General features: G+C 38.3%; 2 protein-coding genes across 5 annotated transcripts in view; one reads left to right on the top strand and one right to left on the bottom strand.

Annotated features, from left to right (window-relative positions):
* The first annotated feature begins 30 nt into the window (after nucleotides 1–30).
* Nucleotides 31–17,642, top strand: DONSON (DNA replication fork stabilization factor DONSON). Of its 2 annotated transcripts, XM_067739401.1 has the most exons (11): nucleotides 31–842; nucleotides 1,591–1,671; nucleotides 2,815–3,018; nucleotides 4,040–4,218; nucleotides 5,655–5,833; nucleotides 6,467–6,548; nucleotides 6,656–6,760; nucleotides 7,360–7,558; nucleotides 8,282–8,494; nucleotides 9,255–9,400; nucleotides 15,401–17,642. In XM_067739401.1, exons 1-10 carry the CDS (start codon nucleotides 537–539, stop codon nucleotides 9,390–9,392), a joined length of 1,686 nt encoding a protein of 561 aa, XP_067595502.1. In that variant the 5' UTR covers nucleotides 31–536; the 3' UTR covers nucleotides 9,393–9,400; nucleotides 15,401–17,642. The 2 variants fall into 2 exon arrangements, with proteins under 2 accessions (XP_067595502.1, XP_067595501.1); XM_067739400.1 differs by lacking the exon at nucleotides 15,401–17,642 and having other exon boundaries at nucleotides 9,255–10,367.
* Nucleotides 11,239–22,492, bottom strand: part of SON (SON DNA and RNA binding protein) — a 30,411-nt gene continuing 19,157 nt past the window's right edge. The window contains exons 7-12 of one of the 3 annotated variants that reach the window (XM_067739391.1): nucleotides 19,413–19,523; nucleotides 18,323–18,439; nucleotides 14,041–14,188; nucleotides 12,294–12,365; nucleotides 12,072–12,187; nucleotides 11,239–11,515 (exon numbers count right to left, since the gene is read on the bottom strand). In XM_067739391.1, coding sequence (XP_067595492.1) covers nucleotides 11,357–11,515; nucleotides 12,072–12,187; nucleotides 12,294–12,365; nucleotides 14,041–14,188; nucleotides 18,323–18,439; nucleotides 19,413–19,523 — 723 coding nt within the window. In that variant the 3' untranslated portion in view covers nucleotides 11,239–11,356. Of the gene's footprint in view, nucleotides 11,569–12,071; nucleotides 12,188–12,293; nucleotides 12,366–14,040; nucleotides 14,189–14,819; nucleotides 14,900–18,322; nucleotides 18,440–19,412; nucleotides 19,524–22,492 lie in introns of those variants that run through there. The other 2 variants (XM_067739392.1, XM_067739393.1) reach the window with 2 other exon arrangements.

The raw sequence follows: 22,492 nt of genomic DNA, 5'->3' as shown, positions 1-22,492 counted from the left end.
GAAGGCTGCAGTGCCGATGCTTGGGAAGCGGGGCGGGAGACTGCTCTTGCGTAGCCGGCGTGCTGATTTCCTGTTGGGGCTCTCTGTTTCGGGGGAAGGGGAAGGAGGCCCAGGCCTCCCTCCAGCTCTGGACGTCGCCGCTGCGCTCTGGAAGCTTATCGAAGGGGCAGCTCAAGTGTGACGTTTCGTTTTCATCCTGGCGCCGTGCCTGGGGCTCATCACACCCTGCTGCGGATTTGAACAGCGCTCATCTATTCCGGTGCGCAGGACCGCGTGCTTCCCAGCCACCTAGCACCCGGCGACCCGACTACAGCCGAGGACCCAACCAGACCGCCAACGCGGCGTCCGGCGAGGCCCAAGGCCCTCTCGTGCCCTCGGCCTCAGAGGAACACAGCCGGGGGCGGGGCCTCGCGAGCGCCGTACGGCACACGCGCCGAGAGACGCCGCGAGGGCGGGGCTACGTCGGGGCGGGGCCGCGGCGCGCGGGAAGCGCCAGGGGTTGCTGCGGGTCGGGTCCTCGGCCTGCGAGGCGCGTGATGGCACTGTCGGTGCCCGGCTACTCGCCCAGTTTCAAAAGGCCGCCAGAGACATTGCGGCTCCGACGGAAAAGGGGCCGGAGCCTTGGGGCCGCCTCTCCGACCGAGGAGCGGCCCGAGCCGGCGACCCGCCGCGCCGCCCTGACGGCCGGGCTGCCCCTCCGCCCTTTCCCGGCAGCGGGCAGAGGCGGCGGCGGCCCGGCCGTGTCCCGAAGGAACCCCTTCGCCCGCCTGGACAACCGGCCGCGGGCCGCCGCCGAGCCTCCCAGCGTGCCGTCCCGCGGCCAGCAGGAGGCGCCGGGCCCGGTGAGTGTCTTCGTGCCTGGGAGCCGAGGGGCTCTCGTAGTTCGTGGGTCGATTCGGCTGTGAAGTAGAGATGGCGGGTTCTTGCGTTCCAGGAGCGAAATGGGCGCGAAGCCGAAGCCGCCCGCGGCCTCAGGGGGCCCCGAGCCCTGGGGGTGGCTGCCCTGCGAGGTCGGGGCGGCGTGAAGTGCGCTTCACAAGCTGCCGCGGGACTTGCGGGGCCTTCCCATCCTGAGGAGTGGACCCCGCCGCCCCGCCCTGCGCGCGGCGGGGGAGTTTGGGCTGCAGCCGTCTGGTGGGGGGTTGGAGATCAGTGGGAAGAGAGCTTCGAGTAATCCTGGCACTACTCCTGGAAGGCCACCGTTTGATGGGAAGGTTACAGGACCCTCTTTCCTGCGTGATTCAGTGCCTGCCTTCTCACACGCTCAAAATTGTTCTGGGGTTGGGGGAATGTTGAGTATTGATGGGGTCAGAATTTACTAGTATTTGTCTTACCCCACAACCTTTTGGATCTTTTGAACTGAGATTATTGATTACTGAGTTCTTAGTTGCGCAAATCACCTGCCCTTTTCTTGGTCCATTTTGATAGTAAAGTTCAGGCACAAAACAAGTGAAATCCTCTGTTATACTGATTTGCGCTCACGTGAATTCCTGCACTTGCTGAGAAACTTGTATGCCAGGTGAAGGTCTACATGTTTAAAGCGAACTCCAGCATCATTTATAATTTAAAAGGACCATTTTTTAACCTCAGTTTTTAGATTCTAATCGAGAAAATGATTTGCTCTGGGAAGAGAAGATTCCTGAAAGAACAGCCATTACTGAATTACCCCAGGTAATACTTTTTAAATGTCATTAGAGTGTATATTCTTATAACATAAGTGTATACTTCTCAGAAGTGTTTTACTTGGAAAATAGTTTCACAGAGAGCCCCAAGTGATCATCTCTACCAGGGTTGAAAAGATGGCAGGCGTCAGCCTTGGTAAAGGACTTTTATGTTGTGGTAATGTTTATAATGGCACCAGTGCCAAAGCAGGCGTAGATGTGGGTTTTCTTTCTGCCCCCAACAGTTCTCACGCTCTTCTGTAGGTAGTGACAACTCCAGCTCATCACTCAGAGCCAGTGCCTCCAGGCTCAGCTGCTTTTTGAACTTAATCCTTCACTGCATCTTCAAACCAAATCCCCAAATTAGTTCCACAGGTTGTGGTATATCACTGAACCTCCCTACCACCACCATACACACAGAAACGCTTCTTGATTCCATTCCTCAGCTGCTTCTTTCGTGATAGTTTAACAAATGCATAGATTGTCCTAATGGGAGCAGGCTAGAAGAGTTCCCAAGACCCAGTCTCCCTTCCTTGCAAATAAATGGCCTTTGGGTCTCTTGGAAATAGTTCCCTCTTCCCCGTTATTTTTTAATAATGTCATCTAGAAGAATTATTGTAACGTGGAGAATACTGACTTGACAGCAAAACAGTTGGGGAGGAATTTTTGAGGTCGGCAAATGCTTCTTAAATATGGCCTCTAAGAACCCAACCTAAGTTACCTGCAAGAGCAACTTAGACCTGGTTCCAGAGTTTTAGAGGCTTAAAAAGTGCTTTTTAAAAAATACTTGGAAGATTTCTGCTTTGATAGCAGTATCAATAGTAGATGTTTTTAAATCATGATCGTGAAAATAGTACGTCTCTTGTAACTAAACTATATAGAACTATAATAAACTAAAAAGTGAAACCTGCCCTTCCACCAGCCTCAACAAGAAATTCCCACTTTCCAGAGATAACATCACTGTTAATGGTTTAGTGTGGCTCTTTCCAGACTCTTTCACAGTGTGTAGTATATGTTCAGTGTTATTTATTGTACCGTTCATAACATTTTGAAATTTCAGTGGTCATGAGTATGTTAGTTGATGAATTCTATAGATTGAAGGGGTTTTTTCCATGGTACTCTACTAATTTTTGTGTTCTTTGTTTTCTGAAAGACTCCTCATGTATCATTCTCCGAATCTGATATTCCGTCCTCAGAAAGTACTGAGTTACCTGTGGACTGGAGTATTAAAACTCGACTCCTTTTCGCCTCTTCTCAACCCTTTACCTGGGCAGATCATTTGAAAGCACAGGAAGAGGCTCAAGGTGTCATCCAGCATTGTAGGGCAACAGAAGTTACTTTGCCTCAAAGTATACAGGTAATTCTGTAAGAAAATAGCTATGCTTAAAAGTAACAAATTAAGTGTAAAATGTTCTTCTCTGCAAAATATCAGAGATATTTCCTTCCATTAAGTTTTTCTTTTGACATTTAAAGACACAGAGACTTGGGAAATTTTTTGTTTCCCAAATGCTGCTTTCATACTGTTTTTTAAATCAGATTTAGTAACTGCCTGTTAAATTTATAGACCTGTTCTGAGAATTAGTCACTGCTGCAGGCAGGAATTGTTTGAACTACACTATCCTTTTCTAAGGCCTTTTGAGAAAGAAAACATAAGAAAATGAAAAGCAATTGAGGAGTAGGATTGCAAAGACAGATCGGTTATTTTACTGGTTTTCTCACATAATGTATACTGTATTTTTTAAATGCACTAATTCTTACCACCTGGGTGATGGTCTGTTGTAAATTTACAAGAGTTAATGAGTGCTAGAAAGGTTTTAGAGAAATGTAATTGCATTACTTTCAAGCAGCTCAACTCAAACTAGGTTAAAAGAGATTACCTGAAAGAGGCCTTGGTACATCTTTTTTGATAAATAGATCCATATGATTTGTGATTGGGATTATCGGTTTTTATTGGCTACTTTTGAAACAGTGCTATGAGGGGAGGGGGTTGAATATAGTGTTACACACACGCACGCGCACACACACACATCCAGCCACCCACCTACCACCGCCACAGCCGCCACTCCCCACCACCACCACCCGCCCTGGTGATAAAGAGTGATAGTCACTGTTCTCAAGGATGGTAGAGACAGGCGAATATTCCCATCTGCGTCTAAGCATCCCTTCTGGTATGTGGTTTAACAGACTAATGGCTGGGAAGGAAGGTTTTCCCAAACAATAATAAACTACATTTTAGCCCCTGTAACAGTTATTAACACTTTCTTACAGGAAGCAGTAAAGATCCTGAGAATAAGTGTTTGGTATATTCAGTGTCTTTTTAATTAAATTCTGTACTTCTACTGGGGCAAGAACTGTCCAATATCATCTTTGTATTTTAGGATCCCAAACTCTCCACTGAGCTCCGTTGTGCCTTCCAGCAGAGCCTTATCTATTGGCTCCACCCTGCCTTGTCTTGGCTACCATTGTTCCCTCGTATTGGAGCTGACAGAAAAATGGCTGGAAAGACAAACCCTTGGTCAAATGATGAAACCCTGCAACACATTTTAATGAGTGACTGGTAAGATTAGTAAAAATTTGTGCAACCCCTTTTCGCAGTATTGTCTCCTTATTTTATTTATGATGTGGAGATGAGCAGTAGTAGATGGATTTCTGTGTCCTTCTGAATTATTTTATTTAAACTGTAATAACTAACATTTAAATTGTTTACTTTTGGGTAATTCCCTGGCGGTCCAGTGGTTGGGACTTGGCGCTTTCACTGCTGTGGCCCAGGTTCAATCCTGGTCAGGGAACTAAGATCCCACATGCTGCGTGGTGCAGCCAAAAAGAAAAAAAATGTTAATTGTTTATTTTTTTTAGCTCTTATTCACTCTTTTTTTTAATTTTAATTTTTTTTTGGCCACACTGCACGGCTTGTGGGATCTTAGTTCCCTGACCAAAGGGATCGAACCCATGCTCCCTGCAGTGGAAGCGCAGAGTACTAACCACCAGATGGGGAGGGAATTCCCAGCTCTTGTTCACTCTTTACGTAGTTGTGGAATATATATATAAGTGTTTGATAAATATATAGAGACCTAATTCTTTAACGTTGTTATACTTTTTGCCAGTAGCTGCTTCCCTTCCCATCAGTGGAAGGTACTTATTAAAAGTCAGCAACCAGGGCTTCCCTGGGGGTGCAGTGGTTGAGAGTCCGCCTGCCGATGCAGGGGACACGGGTTCGTGCCCCGGTCTGGGAAGATCCCACATGCCGCGGAGCGGCTGGGCCCGTGAGCCATGGCCGCTGAGCCTGCGCGTCCGGAGCCTGTGCTCTGCAATGGGAGAGGCCACAACAGTGAGAGGCCCGCATACCGCAAAAAAAAAAAAAGCTTTAAAAAAGTCAGCAACCAGGGCTTCCCTGGTAGCGAAGTGGTTAAGAATCCGCCTGCCAATGCAGGGGACACGGGTTCGAGCCCTGGTCCGGGACGATCCCACATGCCGCGGAGCAACTAAGCCGGCAGGCCGCAACTACTGAAGCCCGCGTGCCGCAGCTACCAAAGCCCGCACACCTAGAGCCCCCGTGCTCCGCAACAAGAGAAGCCACTGCAATGAGAAGCCCACGCACCGCAACAAAGAGTAGCCCCCCGCTTGCTGCAACCAGAGAAAAGCCCGTGTGCAGCAACAAAGACCCAACACAGCCAAAAATAAATAAAATAAAATAAATTTATTTAAAAAACAAAAGTCAGCAACCAGTTATCAATTAAGTTTTGTTTAAAGACAAAATGGCTAGTGTTTAAATGGTAAACACTGTTCGTTAAAGTATTTAGAAGTCATCAGTGAGTCCTGTGACCAATTTCAGTCCTTTAAAAAGCCAAGTTCTATGTCATGGCAAAAATTCAGACCATTATCTGTAATATTTGTGTTTTAAATCAGGTGAGTATCAAATTAAATTATACAAAAACTATTTTAGATGTTGAGTTAGTTTTAACAATGCCTAAAGAAAAATGTTTTTCTTCATAGGTGTGTGAGCTTTACTTCTCTGTATAATCTGCTGAAGACAAAACTTTGCCCCTATTTCTACGTTTGTACCTATCAGTTTACTATCCTTTTCCGTGCAGCGGGATTAGCAGGAGATGATGTAATCACGGCTCTCATGTCTCCTACAACTAGAGGTATAAGAGAAGCTATGAAAAACGAAGGTAAAACTATAGGTTTAAAGTGAGAATACCACACTATATAGTAAACACTCCTTAAAAGCTAAAATTTGAACTGTCTTTTAGCAGTTGAATTATCTTCTACCAGTTTTATCTAATTGTTTTAAGAATTATTTTATTCATTTTTTAATTTTTTTTCCAGCGTTTAATTAAGCTGTCCATTATACATAGCTTTAAGTTGTGTTCCCTTCTCTGATCTCTAAACATATATCAAGCTGGAATGTCCCAATCTGAATATACTCCTATAGAAATTCTTTTATAATACAAATTATCTACCCCCTTTTGATAACATGATCTTTAAAGAGGCTCAACTCATTAGTGGGTCATGAAATCTATTCAGTGGACTCATTCAGCACCTTATAAAAAAATGAAATAGAGTAGTATATACTTGATGAAAGAGTACCACATGTAGTGAGACTATGTATTGTCCTGAACCATTTGTTTCAAGGACATATGTGTGTTGTGAGCTGCCGTCAAGAAAGCATGAAAAGTACTGCTTTAATACATCAGGAGTAAAAACTCATTTTCAAATATACTCTCTACAAGTCGGGCACGCCTGTTTAATTCCTTCAGATTATATTAAAGAAAACATAGTTACATTTTTCTTTTCTCATGTAGGTATTGAATTTTCTTTGCCTTTAATAAAAGAAAGTGGCCATGAGAAGAGGAAAGCGTCTGGAACAAGCTTGGGACATGGGGAGTATGTGATTAAAATAACCTTTTACATCATCTGGTGACTTATGGATTCAGTGTAGAGGAAATAGCTTTAGGAAATGGGAACCCTGACTAACTATAGCAATTTCCTAGGGAGCAAGCAGTCAGCGATGAGGATGAAGAAGAAAGTTTTTCCTGGCTGGAAGAGATGGGTGTGCAAGATAAAATTAAAAAACCAGATGTACTTTCTATCAAGCTGTATCCTTTCAGTTGCTGTTAACTAGAATTTATTTTCATTGAATTAAGTTAGCAATGTAATTTTTTTTTTTTTTTTTTGGCCGTGCCACACAGCATGCGGGATCTTAGTTCCCCGACCAGTTGCCCCCTGAAGTGGAAGCGCAGATTCCTAACCACTGGACCGCCGGGGAATTCCCTTGAGCAATGTAATACTGACTGACAGTTTTATTTAACTATAAACTTAAACTATCTTTAAGATATTAAAACTGATACTCCATCATGACATTAAAAAACCCCTAAGTACCAAAAAGCCATGAACAATTATTAAACTTTTTTAAGTGAAAATATTCTATTTTGGTTAAGTTTGTGAGGGAACTGGAACATATTTTTGACTAGAGGAGAAATCAGTTTTTGTTAGGTATCAATTTCTAGCTAATTCAGATGGTCAAAAAAATCATTTTGATCATTCAGATGCCTTATAATTGCAGTGAAGAGGATTAGCAAGAGCATTTCCAGTTTGGAGTGGGGGAAGAGGGTTCCAGGTGATTCAGGATTAAGATAACTGCTGTTCCTTTTGGTATGGGATTTGCATTTGCAGTTTCCTTGATTGTCATGTCCAGGCATAAAGAGATACATGAAGTACAAATGGATCACAGACCCGAGTCTGTTGTGTTGGTGAAGGGAACGAATACCTTTACATTGCTAAATTTTTTGATCAACTGTAAGAGTTTAATTGCTACCTCAGGTCCCCAGGCAGGACTTCCACCAACCCTCTTATCACCTATAGCTTTCCGAGGCGCCACAATGCAAATGCTTAAGGTAATAAAAAAAAAAAAAAGAAATTCTACACTGATCCTCATAACCTAGCTTTTAAAGACATATTTTTCCTTTTTTGATACGATAAATTCTGTATTTTAGTAACTCCTGACATTTTTACATGGTGCGTATTTTCTTTTTCTTTCCTCCCAGTAAAAAAATTCCTTGATATAAAGTTATTATCAAAGGAATTATATGAAAAGTTATATTTGAATTATTGCCATAAGGAAAAGTTGCTTTCTTAAAGTTTGTCTTTCATAACCAGTGAAAGAATAGAGCCAAGAATGTTATGTTAAATTATAGGTGGTCTCAAAAACTGGATCATGGATAAGTGAAAAGAATAACTATATATCCATATTGTTGAAGAATTACACATGTAATTTTCATGTGTTACATATGCTGAAGGTAATAGCAACAGAATCTAATTTTTATTTTCCTAATATTATGCATTGAAAGTGCATTAATCAGAAAGGATACCATATTAAAGTTACATTCTCTAGAACTAATACTTAAATTGACAGCCTCATAACTTGGAGGAGAGGATGCTGGAAACAGAATTACTGAACATTTTTTACTCATGTAACATTCTTTTGATGTCTTATGAACTACTTTTGTTCCTTAACTGTTAAAGAGAGGAATACCCAAATGAGAAGTTATTGATCACATTTTTAGTTAGGGACAAAAGCTTGAGAGATGACCATAATTTTCTTTAAATTATTTTTGAAGGCGCGAAGTGTAAACGTGAAGACACAAGCTCCTTCTGGATACAGAGATCAATTTAGTTTGGAGATTACAGGTCCTATCATGCCTCATTCTCTACATTCAATGACTATGCTACTCAGATCTTCACAGAGTGGGTCATTTTCTGCAGGACTGTATACACATGAGCCAACTGCTGTATTTAATATCTGCCCACCAAAGGATAAAGTACTGGATAAGGTAAGTAGACAGTTGGTAAACACATTTAGTTGCAGTTTTCTCAAACTAAATGGATGAAGTCAGTCATTTATGATGAGCCAAACTGGTGTTTCAAGTTATTAAACTGTACTGCTTAATATTATCAATTACAATTACTAAGAGGGAAGGGATAATGACTATAAAGTATTTTTGTGTGTGAGGTAAATTTTATGAATTCAGGCTGTTGTATTCAACACTGACTAAAGAACTTCCCAAACAAAAGGCAAGTTTTCATTGTTCTCTCAGATCCAGAACCTAACAGTGCCTGCTTGCTTACTGTGGGGGTGGGGGTAAATAAATAATTATGGGTGTTTATTTAGCTGCATAGGCCTTTTTTTCTATAGAACTTTTTCTTAGATTCGGGGAGGGATGAGCTGCTTGTTTCATGTGATCCAGCAGTTTCTAGATATGTATCCACACTTTAATAAAACTGAAGTAGCTGCTTTACAACATATCTGCCTTTAATTTTGGACATATAGCTTTTTACTTAGAGGTAATGAGACCTTTAAAACTATTTTTATCCGTTTGCCAGACTTATAAAAATAACCAAAATTATTAGTTTTGGATGCTGTCATTATGCAGAAATTCTTAGGATGAGCTTCTATTGATAATGATAACAATGAATTTGCCCTTACTGAATAAGGCATCTATTTGTCAAAGAGCCCATGGTAATTTTAAAAACTCATCAGTGCTCAAGGACTCTGACAGTGCTTTTTACTGACTTGCATACATATTTCCACAGGAGGCTGTTCATGAGGAGCTTGCCAACTGTGGATTGCACCCTAAAACTCTGGACCACCTTAGTCAAACACCGATACTGGGGAAATCATCTTTACGGCATGTGGCAATGAGTGACTACATTTATAATTGGAGATCCTGAACACCAAAGTAAGCCTAAAAGGAATCTTTGAGGAAAAAAGCCTTCTAGCAAGGAAATTCAAGATACTTGTATCTTTGGCTTTAAAGTTCACTTTGGAAGTTTAAAGGAATATAGCTTTAAAAATACTCAAATGTTTACAAACATTAACCTTTTACAATACTTTCATTACATGCACTAAGCAGTAAATAGGATTAAGGTTTCAAAATCAACATTTGTTTTTACTTTTTTGATTAAATATTCAGATATGAAGATAAACTTTTTAAAAACTTCAAAAACCAGGCTTCCTTGGTGGCGCAGTGGTTGAGCGTCCGCCTGCCGATGCAGGGGACACGGGTTCGTGCCCCGGTCCGGGAAGATCCCACATGCCACGGAGCGGCTGGACCCGTGGGCCGTGGCCGCTGAGCCTGCCCGTCCAGAGCCTGTGCTCCGCAACGGGAGAGGCCACAACAGTGAGGGGCCCGCGTACCGCAAAAAAAAAAAAAAAAAAACTTCAAAAACCTTGAATGAAAATTCTAGATCCATTAACCTAATTATAAATTGGGTAGAAAACTGAGCGTTTCCTTGCAAATGGAAGTTGAGGCTTAGTATCAATTATCTCATGCCATTGTGACTAACAGCATCAGGGCAAAACTATCTTTAACAAGTTCCTTAGGATTATTAGCAAGTTCTAGTTATAAAGGTAGAAAACAAATGTAGACAGTATCTACTGAGCTGATTGTTGACGCTTCCACCTTAGTTGTTTTCCTACCTGTTTACAATTCCTCTATTCTCCATACATATTACTTGTTTTAATGCATGTTAACTCAGATGAGGGTATTTTGTATTCCATATAGAATAGGATTAAGAGTTGTAAAGTATGCTCAGCTGTCATGACAAAGTAGTATTTAATATGTTCTTGTAGGTATTTGTGTATGTGTGTGTATATATACATATATAATTCAAATTTTCTTAAATAAAAGTGCTTAGAAATCAAAAGCATTGGGTGAAGAAGTAACAGTAGTGAAGAAGTATGTGTTCACTTTGTAATCCAGAAAATAAACCACCACATTTATTCCAGAGAAGTTTATATTTGGGCCTTAAGCTTTTGAAAATAAAGTTTAGAGACAGAGCATATGAATACCACTGTAATACACATGAAATATTCTATCAGACCCTAAAAATTAACATAAACTTAAACTTTCTCATAGTCAACAAAATAGTGGCTGGGTGCCGATTTTATTAGATAAGTTGGTTACAGCATTTTAATTATCATTTTACGTCTATCTAGGTGTAGCTGAAATTCAAAATGCACATCAAAGTAAAACTATATCACAACTCAATGCCATACTAAATGTACTTGGCCTCTGCAGTAAAATTCTAGTCAGACTTCATTTTAACTCCCTTCTCATTCATGGCCCAAGTGGCTTTTGACAGAAACGCAGGACTTAGTGCTGACCATCACACAACATACCACTTTCTTTTTTTTATAACCTCTACAAAATTTAAAGGGGATACAGTGGCGTTAGCCCTGTGGAACAGATCTTGCTTGATTACCTCAATAACACTGGCCCAGTATCTGTCCAGCAGAACCCATTGTGAACTAGTACAAGGTGCACAGCCCTTCACTGACTACAGGCAAGTGTTACAGCAGCCTAGCCATAAGTAAGGGGAGTTGACATCATAGTACAAAATACAGTATAAAAGCGTTATTTAACATTCCACACTGAAGATTACGGATGCCTTCAAACAATCGTTTGGATGTTAGCCACTTAAACAAATACATCACTAAGGTAAACAATATAAACATACCAAAACCTTGTATGGTTAAATACAATTTCCATGGTACAAAAATCAAAGCCTGGAGATGTTTGTACAGATTGCTTTTTACACAATGTCTTAAATTGCCAAATATTTACAACATTAAAGAGGAAATACATTTTGATGCAGAGTAAAATTATCTGAAATGATTAATATAAAACCTCAATCTATCTACGTGAGGCACTCCTGAAGCAAGTGGCATTAGCCATGAGGTCCTTTGGTACAAGGCCCATTGCTTGAAGAACCACAGTAGCTGCTGTGGCTTTAGCATGCTTCTTATTAGGGCTGGCAAAGCTGGGCTGGTAAGCGCTTCCATTTATCAATACCTATTCAAGAAAAACATACAATTGGGCTGGTAAGGGCTTCCATTTCTCAATACCTATTCAAGAAAAACATACAATAAGAACAGCATCAAACTTTAATATCTATTAGCTTTGTAATTTTTTCACTAAATGCTAGAAAGATAATTTACAAAAATATAAAACCCATACCATGTAAGTCAAATAAATCTCAACCCTAAAAGAAGCAAATCATTTGGGAAAAGGGACTTGACTGCAAATTAAGAGCAGGTCTCCAAATTGAAGCGCGGGGGGCGGGGGGGGGGCACGGCGGGAGGGAAGCCTGATAAAAACAATTAGTTCCCCACATTCCACTAGAAAAGGTCAACAAATTGTTCACCAGATTTTGCCCACATCTTTCCCGCCAACATTTAAAAAATAATAGGATATTAACAGGTCACATTAAAGCATATACACATATATACACTCCCAACCCACAAACAATACATTAATCCTGTGATCATATAATGCTTATCCCTCACCCTCTAACATCAAGTTATCAAATTAACAAATGTATACAATTAATGCAGAAATTCATATTTACCCTAAAGAGAAAATGTTTGCGATGATCAGGGCCACTATCATGGACCAAGAGAAATTCAGGTGGTTGCCACCTTCTCTTATTACAGATTTCCATCAAGGCAGACACAGGATGTTTGCCTGCAGAGAAAAAAATAACCAGTTATAATTATCTCCACATCTGAGGCAACAAACTTGAATTCAAGGGGAAGGTGGAACAAGAAGAAATTCAAAACTGTACTCTCACCTGACAGATCTTTCATTGCGGCAGAGAAGTTTCCAGACCTCTTTTGTGCTCTTTCTCCTACTGCAACAAGACCTTAAAAAAAAACAATGATCACTGAATAAATTTCAAAGCATTAAAATTACAATATAGCAAAACAACTACTCCCTCTATAGGAAACTGAACCTCAATCCAGGCCCTCAAATAGAAGTCAACACCCACCCACTACCCTTGATCTTGACTTCTATTTTGTTGTTTCAATACGTAAATCTATACATTGTCTTCATTTATCTTAGTACTGGAAATTGTACAAAATTAAAATTTTCAGAAAAGTTAATGTGAATACATAAATTGCTATAATTATCAACAACTCCAGATCTGTTTCTTCCTAAGTTTAAAAAGTAGTGGCTCTTTGCAAATGATTTCTAAAGGTTTCTCATCCCTTGAAAAATGATGCTCAGTTTAAGTATGTTCCCCAGAAGTCGAGGATTTTAGGCCAAAAAAAAAGTGAGAAAGGCTCTCATGGATAAATGGGTCCATTTCTTTTTCCAGCTAACAAGCCCTTTCTGACTTCAAACATGAGATGTACTCAAAAGACCAACAGCCTCAGCCTCACTTTCCAAAAGGGGTTTATTTAGCTACGTTCCTAACTAAAATCAATGCTTTCCATTTAAATCCTAGGGGGAATTTTTCAACCAGTTCTTTGCCAATTCTGCCACTATGCTTTCCCAAACCCAGGCCACACTGCACAATTCCAAAGGAACTATTCCCTGGAATTATGCAATGCACCCACAGATGTTGTCTTCTCATAAACCACCTTTTATGACACACAGAATCTATGCAACTTGTATAAGCAGTATAATGTCAATGTGACAATAAGTACAATGTCGTTTTCTAATTTAAAGTTTGCATTAATGCTGCATTAGTGGATGATTGTGTTATTTCCGAGTATCACTATTACAATAAATTCTCTCCAATTTGGAATAAAATGGCAACATACTGTTCTTGGTAGATGACAATGTAGAAATTCTGATACAAAACATTTTTTAAAATACATAATTTGGTCAGAGCTAGTTGGTTTCCAAATTCATTAGGACAGTAATTTAACTGAATTAACTTCAACTTAACTTTCTGATTACAAAGATAAGGAAAATAAATTAGTTTTAAATTTTCCAGTTTTTAAAAATCAGCTTTAAACAAGCTATTGAAATCACATTTAGCTGGCAGCCCCATGTGATTCTACAATAGACATTATTCCAAGGGAAGAAATGCAATGTGAAGAGGTAATACTGCTGTCAGCAGTGGGTCTACTCTCCAGTCCCAACCCAACAGAACTCAATTACTGAGCTTGAAAAAAGGGATGTGCAAAAGGGGTTTAGAAAGTGAAGACTAAACAGAACTCTCTAATAGGAAAATGAGAATATGTGGGATAAAGATCTTTGAAAGAAAAAATAAATCCTAGAAACAAAAACAAGCACATGTTCCCTGTCAAGAGAAAACAAAATGGAAATTCTATCTAAATATGAAATCTAATTAAAAACTTAATCATATATTGCACATAACAAAGGTTGTCGCCTTTTATGCTCAAATTAGTGTCTCCATCTATATATAAAGCTTCTGAAAATGGGTTAAACATTTTTTTCCTAACAAAAAGCTATATATACTGTAAGAAGTGCCTCCAGTTCAGGATCACTGGCATCAGAAGAATTTATTATAGTAATGAAATCCTAAATGTTAGAGGAGGTATAATAAACATTCTAAAAAAACTTACCTTTTCGATCTGTCTTAAAATCAACTAGAATAGGTTCCTTATTTCCTTCTTTGTTTTTTCCTAATCCTTCTCCTTCTTTCCAGCCCATTTTTCTCATCAAAACGGCTCCCATTCCTCCAGTTACTGGGGCTGCTCTTAAGAACTGATCCTATCCAAAGAAAGAAAGGTAAAATATCCCCATTTTATAGTTAGAATTTGACTACAAACTCAGTGCAACTTTTTAAAGAAAGAAAGCTTATTTTACTTCTAGATCTGTTATAGTTACAGAAATTAAATGCTTCTATACTTATATACATACTGTAGTGTGTATGTTCTAATTATTTTCACATAAACATAACAGTATTTTCAAAGTCAAATAAGTCAAATAGCAGGTTTTACGGTGGCCCTTGTGCCCCCCTCCAAAAAAAAATTAGAACACTCCTGTTTTCGTCCACTATTTAGGTTCACTGGTATCTCTTCTTAGCTTGCAAAATAAAAAGAAGGCAATGTTAAAACAGTCAATAATATTAATTGTCCCAGGTGTACCTAGTTAATGAATAAAGCCTAGAAATCATTTAGAAATAGTCTGGACACTGAAGAAGCATACTGTTATCATCCAAAGTTTTTTCCCCCCATTCTACCATAAATCAAGTATAAATTTTTTACTTAGAAAATCCCTATGAAGCAAAAAGATAACACATAAAATACCCTGTAATTATACCAAACTGAATTTTGAATTCTTTTAAAACCTAACTTGATGTTAAAAAGACTTTTAAAAAACTCCTTAAACGTTTACATACCTAGGCCTCGGTAGCAGCAGTGTTGTGAATAGTAGGGCTGGCACTGACCGGGGCAAGAAGACAGCTACAAGGATTTGGCCCTGAAACAAGTTTCCATACAGAGGGGTGAAAGTTCACAGGTTATTCTGTGAACAGTCATCTCTCTTGTATCCAACCCACTGAACCGTAATTTCCATCAAAGCAGCAAACCACTTAATGTCGTAAGATGCACAACTATATACATTAGCATGGTCAACAGTTATTTTCACACGTTAAGAACTATGTGATGCCTCTTTTTAAAGGGCATCCATGTACATGTAACAAACCACTGAATTCTACTGTTGATCTTTATGTCCATTTTTTTAAATTTATAACATACATATCCAAATCATGTTTTATTTCCCCTTGTTATTAAACAGTCTAGATTTACATTCTCTAGCAAATGTAAGCAAAAGTCATTAACTTATCAACAGAGGCAGTCAAAACTTTTGGTAGCTCTAGAAATAGTATACATTAATCTCCTCTACTGATAAGTTAATACTGAATTTTTAAATCTTGGTTTTTACACCATAGTAAAACTGTGTACTGTTATTTTTTCCCAGCTTTTTAATTATCTGCTGGGGAGAAAACATGCCAATGAAGTGTGACTAGACATTAAGTTCAACATGGTACTCTGATGGAAGGAGGCAGCTGTGGAGGTAAAAACATACCCCTGGTTCAGTTCCTTACTTGGTGCAGGCCATGCAGTGTTGGTGGACAGAGAAAAGTTAGCTGATGCTTGGATACCAACTGCCTTGTTGCTACACACCTAAAATTACTTTTACTTACTTCCAGGTTCATCCGCCCCTCTTTTCCAGGAAACACTCCTAAAAAAAAGGGCAACTGTGCAGAGTATAATACAAATCCCCAATAACGCAGGTTTCCGATTTTGTTTCCATTCTCTAATATCTTCAAATCTTTACACCAGTGTGTATACAGTTCAACAAAAAGCTAATTAATGAGACTACAAAAGTAAACAATATTCATCACGTCATGGCCAAATCATTTCATTCCAGAAAATAAAGCTTCTTTCAAATCAACGACCATTTAAATTTTTTTTTACTAATAATAAAGTCTCATACTTTTTCATCTAAGAATACACTGCAGCAAAGTAAAAAAGAATATGGAGAATGTTGGCATTCCATGTACTCTTTAATATTAAAAGAGGGTGCTGGCCTACAGCAAGGCAAGAAAACACCAAATGAACATTCTGAAAAAGTTTTCTAAATGAAACAAGTAGACAGTTTGTGATACTTGACAGTGAAGATGAATGTTAAATTTCTAGCTGCCTAATGACTTTTTCCATGTTTTTGCTCATTTTTATAAATAAAATGTTCCTGGCCTTAACTGACATTAGCAGCATATATTGTTCAGTAACATACAAATGGAACTGAAAACACTGCTTTCTTCTATAATTATTTAAAAATTTGGTCTGATGAATGAACACATCTTTCTCTTGTGATAACTTATCAAAAATGACTTATGTCTACATTTTAAATGATGTAAATTATTTAAAATCTGCCAACTGTCTACAAGACTGGAAATCAAAAAAAATTAAGGGAAAGTTTACAGGGAACCAATTTAATCATTTTGTAAGAGTTATGTTAAAGCGATGACGTTTAGAAGTCTGTAGCATTATATATGGATCCGAACTTCACTGTACAAATGAAGACCAACTTTGCAATGGAATCACATTCTGAAGTTTCTACCTAGTAATGTACATGACTATTTAATTATTATGTGCTAAACACCCACATAAACTTCAAGTCTAACTTTCTGAAATATGGAGTACTCAACTTCAACATTAAAGAACTAAAGTATTAAAGAACTAAAATTGTTAAAGAAATAGATGTACATTTATAATTATTCCCAATGAGATGAAAGCCATTTTTCAAGCACTACATGAATCACTTTGGTATCTTAAATACTGTAATATAATTAGTCCAAAACTAATTCAAGCTTAAAAATATTTTGCTAGATTTTCATCTTTTTTCCAACATCAACCCCTAGTAAACTAAGTAAGTTGTAATTTTTTTAACCAACTTGATTGTGTACTCACTATATACATATTGGTGCAACTATTCCCCCCTCCCCCAAAAAGGGGGGCAGGCAAAGTAAGGATATGCTTTACATTAATTTGTTAATAAGAAGATCACCAGAGATAATGCTATCAAAATTGAAAAAAAAAGTTATGAGATTAAAAGGTCCAAAGCAACAAAAAATATGACTTTTCAGAAATTCAGCTCACTCACTGGCACTCTCAGCAGTTTTCTATAGGTACCCATCCCATTACTGATCACCACCCTGCGAGGCAGGAAGAAGGCACTTGCAGACTGAAATTCCAAGTAATTACTTGCCACAATCACAAAAGGAGTCAGGAGTACAGCAGGATAAAGAAACCTTCCCAATCCATTAGACCACACAGCCTCCCAGTTTCAGCACTGCTATGCTGCCAGTACTCCTGAAACAAATTTCCCCATCACCCATCCAACCAAGCCACTCCCTTCACCAGAATACATTTTCTTCAGAAAGCCCTCTGTAACCACCTAAGACTCCCCCAACAACGAGGCAGCCGTAGGTGGAGTGCACACGTCTCACTGCAGGAGGAATCTGAAACCAGGAGCACCTACATCTTCACAGCACGAGGCGTCCGTCCTCTCCCTTGAATTTAGGTCTTACATATCCTGTTTTTTCACGAGATCAGCGGTTCTCAAATTGAACCTGTGGATCACCAGAGGCCACCAGGGCCTAAATGGTGGTCCACAGATAGTATTCGCCATCCCCGTCCCACCCGATTCCCCACCCTTCAGCACTGCCCACCCAACACTTCAGCCATCCTCCCCCAGCTTTCCAGACCCCTGGCAAGATCACCACATGCAGCACTAACACTGGGGCCTCCCAACCACGTGCTGTAACCAACAGCTGACAACCATGGGGACCTGGGGCTGGAGATCACAACAGGAATGAGGACTAGGGGCCAAGGGAGCTTACAGGAGGGCGCAGGCACTAAGGAAGAGGGGAAGAAGGGCACAGGAATAGAGGAACGGAAAATCAGGTGGCAGAAGGCTCTTGGGGGCAGTGCACCAAAAATAAACCTGTAATAAAGTATCCCATGATGAGAAAAAATCTGAGAACCACTGCTTTGAAATCATTAGATTGGTTGTCCAACAGGAACTGTGGAATATTCTGAACAGCACCTGATATACACTGTTAGCATTCAAAACACAGTTTAAAAAACCACCCCCACAAAACCCAGGAGCAGCAGGATATAAATTAAGTGGCTCTTGAGCCATATTTATACATTAGCCATTGTCTCATCAATCGATCCATCTTCAGTGTCCATCCTGGAGGATATATATACACATAGCAAATTTACCATGAAATTGGTTAGATTCACTGGCCTCTTTCTGCACTTTTAATAAAACATTTTCTTAAAAATTTTAACTTTGTACGTGGACACTTTTGTATGTGCATATGTTGTGTACCTTTTTAATCCAGGCCTGGGCACCAGTATTGGCCAACTGTTCTTGTGTCAGAACCTGTACTCCCGTACTTCCTGTGAACTGGCCAGGAATAGAGTTCAGCTGAGCCCAGGCATCAATCTGAAGAAAAGAAGAGGCCTCAATTAAGTAAAATTACTTTTCTAGTTAAAGTGCTACTGGTATTAATTCCCTAAATGAAATGGTTTACTTAGTTCCCGAAAAGGCTTAATAACAAACTTAAATATTCAACTTTTCAAAAACAATATACTGAATTTGTACATCTTTAAAATTGTTTTCCTAAACATTCCAAAGCAGCAATTCAGTAACTGCTCAGTGGATCCCACTGATAAAATTTGAGATATCGCTAACAACTAAAAAGCACAGCTGACACTCATTCTTCAAAGTATCACACGGATACATGAAAAATATAGAAAATCACTCATATGGCAAAGGATCCTTGCCCTCCTGCTTACATATCTCATAAACGCATGCTAATTTGACAACCTCAATTTTTAATTACTTTCTTTGAAGTGTTACAAATCGAGAATAAATTCAAGATACATAGTTAGAGAATAATAAACATAGGAAATTGTTCAAACACTGTGATAACTAAAGAATTAGCTGTCATTCATTCAAAGTCTATTTACTGAACACCCGGTATTGTCAGTCAATTTATTTTCTCTCTGAACATGTACTTACTGCTTCCATATATTTACCATAGAAAAGCAGCCTATGGAGCCGCTGTCCACTGTTAAAAAAGCACAGACTCTGGATTCAGACTGTCTGGGTTTGGATCCCAGTTCCCTACTTAACTAGTTTTGTGACCTTGGGCCTCATTTAGCCACTCTTTACCTGTCTTCTCAGATGGAAAGTGGAAACTCAATACACCTCACAGGGCTATTATGGGCACTTAGCTATTTTTATACATTAGATTATAAATTCTATGAGGGCAGATAATTTTTTCTATTTTTATTCTCTCAAGAAACAGCTCCTGCCCCACAGTACACAACATATACTGAATGATCAAGCCCCAAATCACTTTAAGTGAGCTTGCTAGATAAATGATCATGTAGACATTAAAACTGCTACATACCCGTTCCTGAGCACGATTTAACATGCTCATAGCTTCAAGGTCAAATGCATTCTCGCTGAGTCTTTTCTGAGCAAGTGCCCGCTCACTCATTGCTGTAGAGATGTCCACAGGCTAAGAAAGAAAATACAGATAATTATCTCAAATAACAACAGACCCCCTAAATTCTGAAAAATGCTCATATCTTTAGTTGCTTCATGTCAAAAACAAAATAAGTTTTATAGATTAAAATTTTGTAAAGTAGGGAGAAGAAACTAACCTTGAAAAACAGACAAGGATTGTTTAAGGTAAATTACAAAGTATCAGGCAGCAGCTGAACTCAACCTAAAATCCAACTTCTTTCTACTACATCAAATTACAATCATAGAAAGTTCCATGAAGAACTTAATCTCTGGCCTTCACTAACAAAACAGTCATTTATAATAAATGCGAATTTTTGAACAATTAATTTTGTAACTCATTAGCATTTTTCATTTTACCCTACTTCTCAGCATAACCCTCAAAAGCAATAAGCAAGGTTCTTAAATAAGCAGAAAACCACTATCACATCAGTGATCGTTCCTTCACTCGTCTGTCTGCACATGTTTTCACCTACTTGCAGTTGTTCATATAGTTTGGTCTTAGGAACTCGGTTTCTTCAAAGAATATATTTACTATATAAGTAAGTGGATCTTTTGTTTTCAGTTTATGTACATTTATGGTGGAAGTTAAAATATTTCTGTGGGGTACATAATTAATTGAAGCACTTAAAATACGTTTGAAATGTCTTAGGTCCTCCTTTTCAAAGCTCATATTCTACTTGTAAAAAGCTTAAGCTAAGCAGATGGGACTTAACTTTTTAAGAAGTATCATAATGTCCAAGAAATTTTTAAGGATAATCTTTAGAGCAAATACCGTATTTGCCAAATTTGTGGAGGGCTCAACCAGAGAAAGAAAAATTTGATGTTTTTGGTTCTAACATTAAGAGGTTAGGTTGATTGATGTTTGTCAACTCACCAATTCTTAATACTTGTTTTTCTTCTAACACTACTTAACCCATTAATATTTTCTAGTATTTCACCCAAGAAAATTCATTTTTGGAAAACGCTTATCTGACATGAAGTATTCCTAAATTCACTTACAAAGAATGACTAGTAAGTACTGCATGGATGTGACAAATACAAGGAAGTCAGTAAAATAACACAGGTTTTTTTAAAAAGCTAAACTAAGGTTACCTGTAATTTGACTGTGTAGTTGAGTATGAAATACTTCTTTTATAAATAAGACCTATATAGTTGAGAAGGGTGTATGACTTTGAGAGAATAATTATACCTCATGCATAAAGATTAGTAATCTTCCTTTTTCCTATCTTCAGAACCCCTTAATCACTCCATCATTCTTAGTTATCTTGCTGAATCACCTAGTAAGATTCCTTTAGCAAAACTCAATTTTTCCTCCACAAGGTACCAGAAAGTACAGATTTCTATATATTTGCCTTCTTAAAATGAAAGCAGAATTAATCTGAATTCATTCTGTAACTATTAGACTGCTTACATATCTCATTTATGAAAGGTCCTAATTTCTTAGTCAACTTAGTAAATTATCCACACTAATTAGAATATTTCTGGGGCTATATAAGCAAAGCCAGATTGAAACACTAGAAAACTTAGTAGGTTCACTTTTCACTTCTATTACAATTGTGATCACCTGCTGGGACTTTAAGTGGGAACCCAGATATCTTAGTTCAAAATGTACATTCCTTTGGCCTTAGATGTTAAGATCATCGAAGTAATTTTTGAAAGCCCACTAAATATATCTCAAGTACTGTTCTTTAACCTTGCCAGAATTACTCCAGGTTTCATACCCATCTACAAATCTAAGTGTTAGGGTATTTAGGTATAAAATAATAGGTTTTTATTCTAAAAAGTCAAAACACAGAGGAGATACTGAGGAAAATGCACCTACCCATTACCACCCCAAGCTCCGATCCCCCAATTTCCATCTGTAAATTAGCCATAAAAATGTAGTTAAGATGGCTCCGAAAACTCCCAACTTTTCTAGAATAAAATTACTTCTTCCCAACTGGAAAGCAAATTAACATACCTATCTGTGAATTCTTCCTTCTGAAGACATTTTTATATCTTCATACTTTTTTCTCTTTTAACCTTTATTAAGTAAGTAGGTAACCTAAATACCCCATCATCATCCTCAGGATGAAACTTCATTCAAATCTCAGTAATATTATACGTTAAATTCACATCTCACTTTGAAAGGAATTTTTATTTATTTATTTAAATAGTATTTATTTAATATATCAACATTGGGATTTAATGTAAATTTACTTTAGATAAAATTACAACTAGTTTTTTCCTAATACAACTTCATTTATTCTTCAACAGGCTTACCAAATGAGCTGTAAGTTCATGTCAAAACTTTATTAACAAATAGTAATTTGACTATTAATTTCATATTCATACTTTTTAATGTGGAAAAATATACTCAAAGTATAATCAATCAGGATTATCTTAATCTCTTAAGGATTCTCAAGAGTTTGTATCAAAAAGCATATTTCCAGGTTTTCAAGGTAACTCAGGATATGCAATAAAAAGCCCCAAAGCAGTAATATTCAAAGACTACACCAAATGTTATGCATCAGTATTAAAACACTCATAAAATATCACAGCTACCCTTTAGAACAGCACTGTCCAACAGAATTTTCTACAGTGAAAGCTAATGAGCACTTGAAATGTGTCTAGTGCAATTAAAGAACTGATTTTTCAGTGGTTCACTTAATGACTACTGTATTGGACTGTATAGCATTTGTGCATATATAGTATATAGTAAACTATACAGTGTAGCAGGGCTTTAGAGTCTTAATCATCTTTTAATGTTGCTCAAAAACAGTAATGTGTAAAAGGTACCAAAATGATGCTAAAAGTTTTAGAATGCTAAAAACTGGGGGGAAAATTATCTTAAACTGTACAGAATACTGTTATCAAACTATCATCAAGCCTTATTTATTTCCACTAATACAAGACAGACTTTCTATGTAATGTGTAGTAATACTCTAAGTATTATAATGGGGGGAAATGTTTAATTTCCTT

Source organism: Pseudorca crassidens, chromosome 5, assembly GCF_039906515.1.
Source record: "Pseudorca crassidens isolate mPseCra1 chromosome 5, mPseCra1.hap1, whole genome shotgun sequence".
Lineage (NCBI taxonomy): Eukaryota > Metazoa > Chordata > Mammalia > Artiodactyla > Delphinidae > Pseudorca > Pseudorca crassidens.
Note: the sequence above shows the minus strand (reverse complement) of the source record. Positions and strands in the feature narration are given on the sequence as shown.

Coding starts and splice junctions, on each gene's coding strand:
- DONSON (XM_067739401.1), top strand. CDS start 537: ATGGCACTGTCGGTGCCCGGCTACTCGCCCAGTTTCAAAAGGCCGCCA. Junction 1,672..2,814: donor CCATTACTGAATTACCCCAG/GTAATACTTTTT, acceptor GTTTTCTGAAAG/ACTCCTCATGTATCATTCTC. Junction 4,219..5,654: donor CACATTTTAATGAGTGACTG/GTAAGATTAGTA, acceptor TTTTCTTCATAG/GTGTGTGAGCTTTACTTCTC.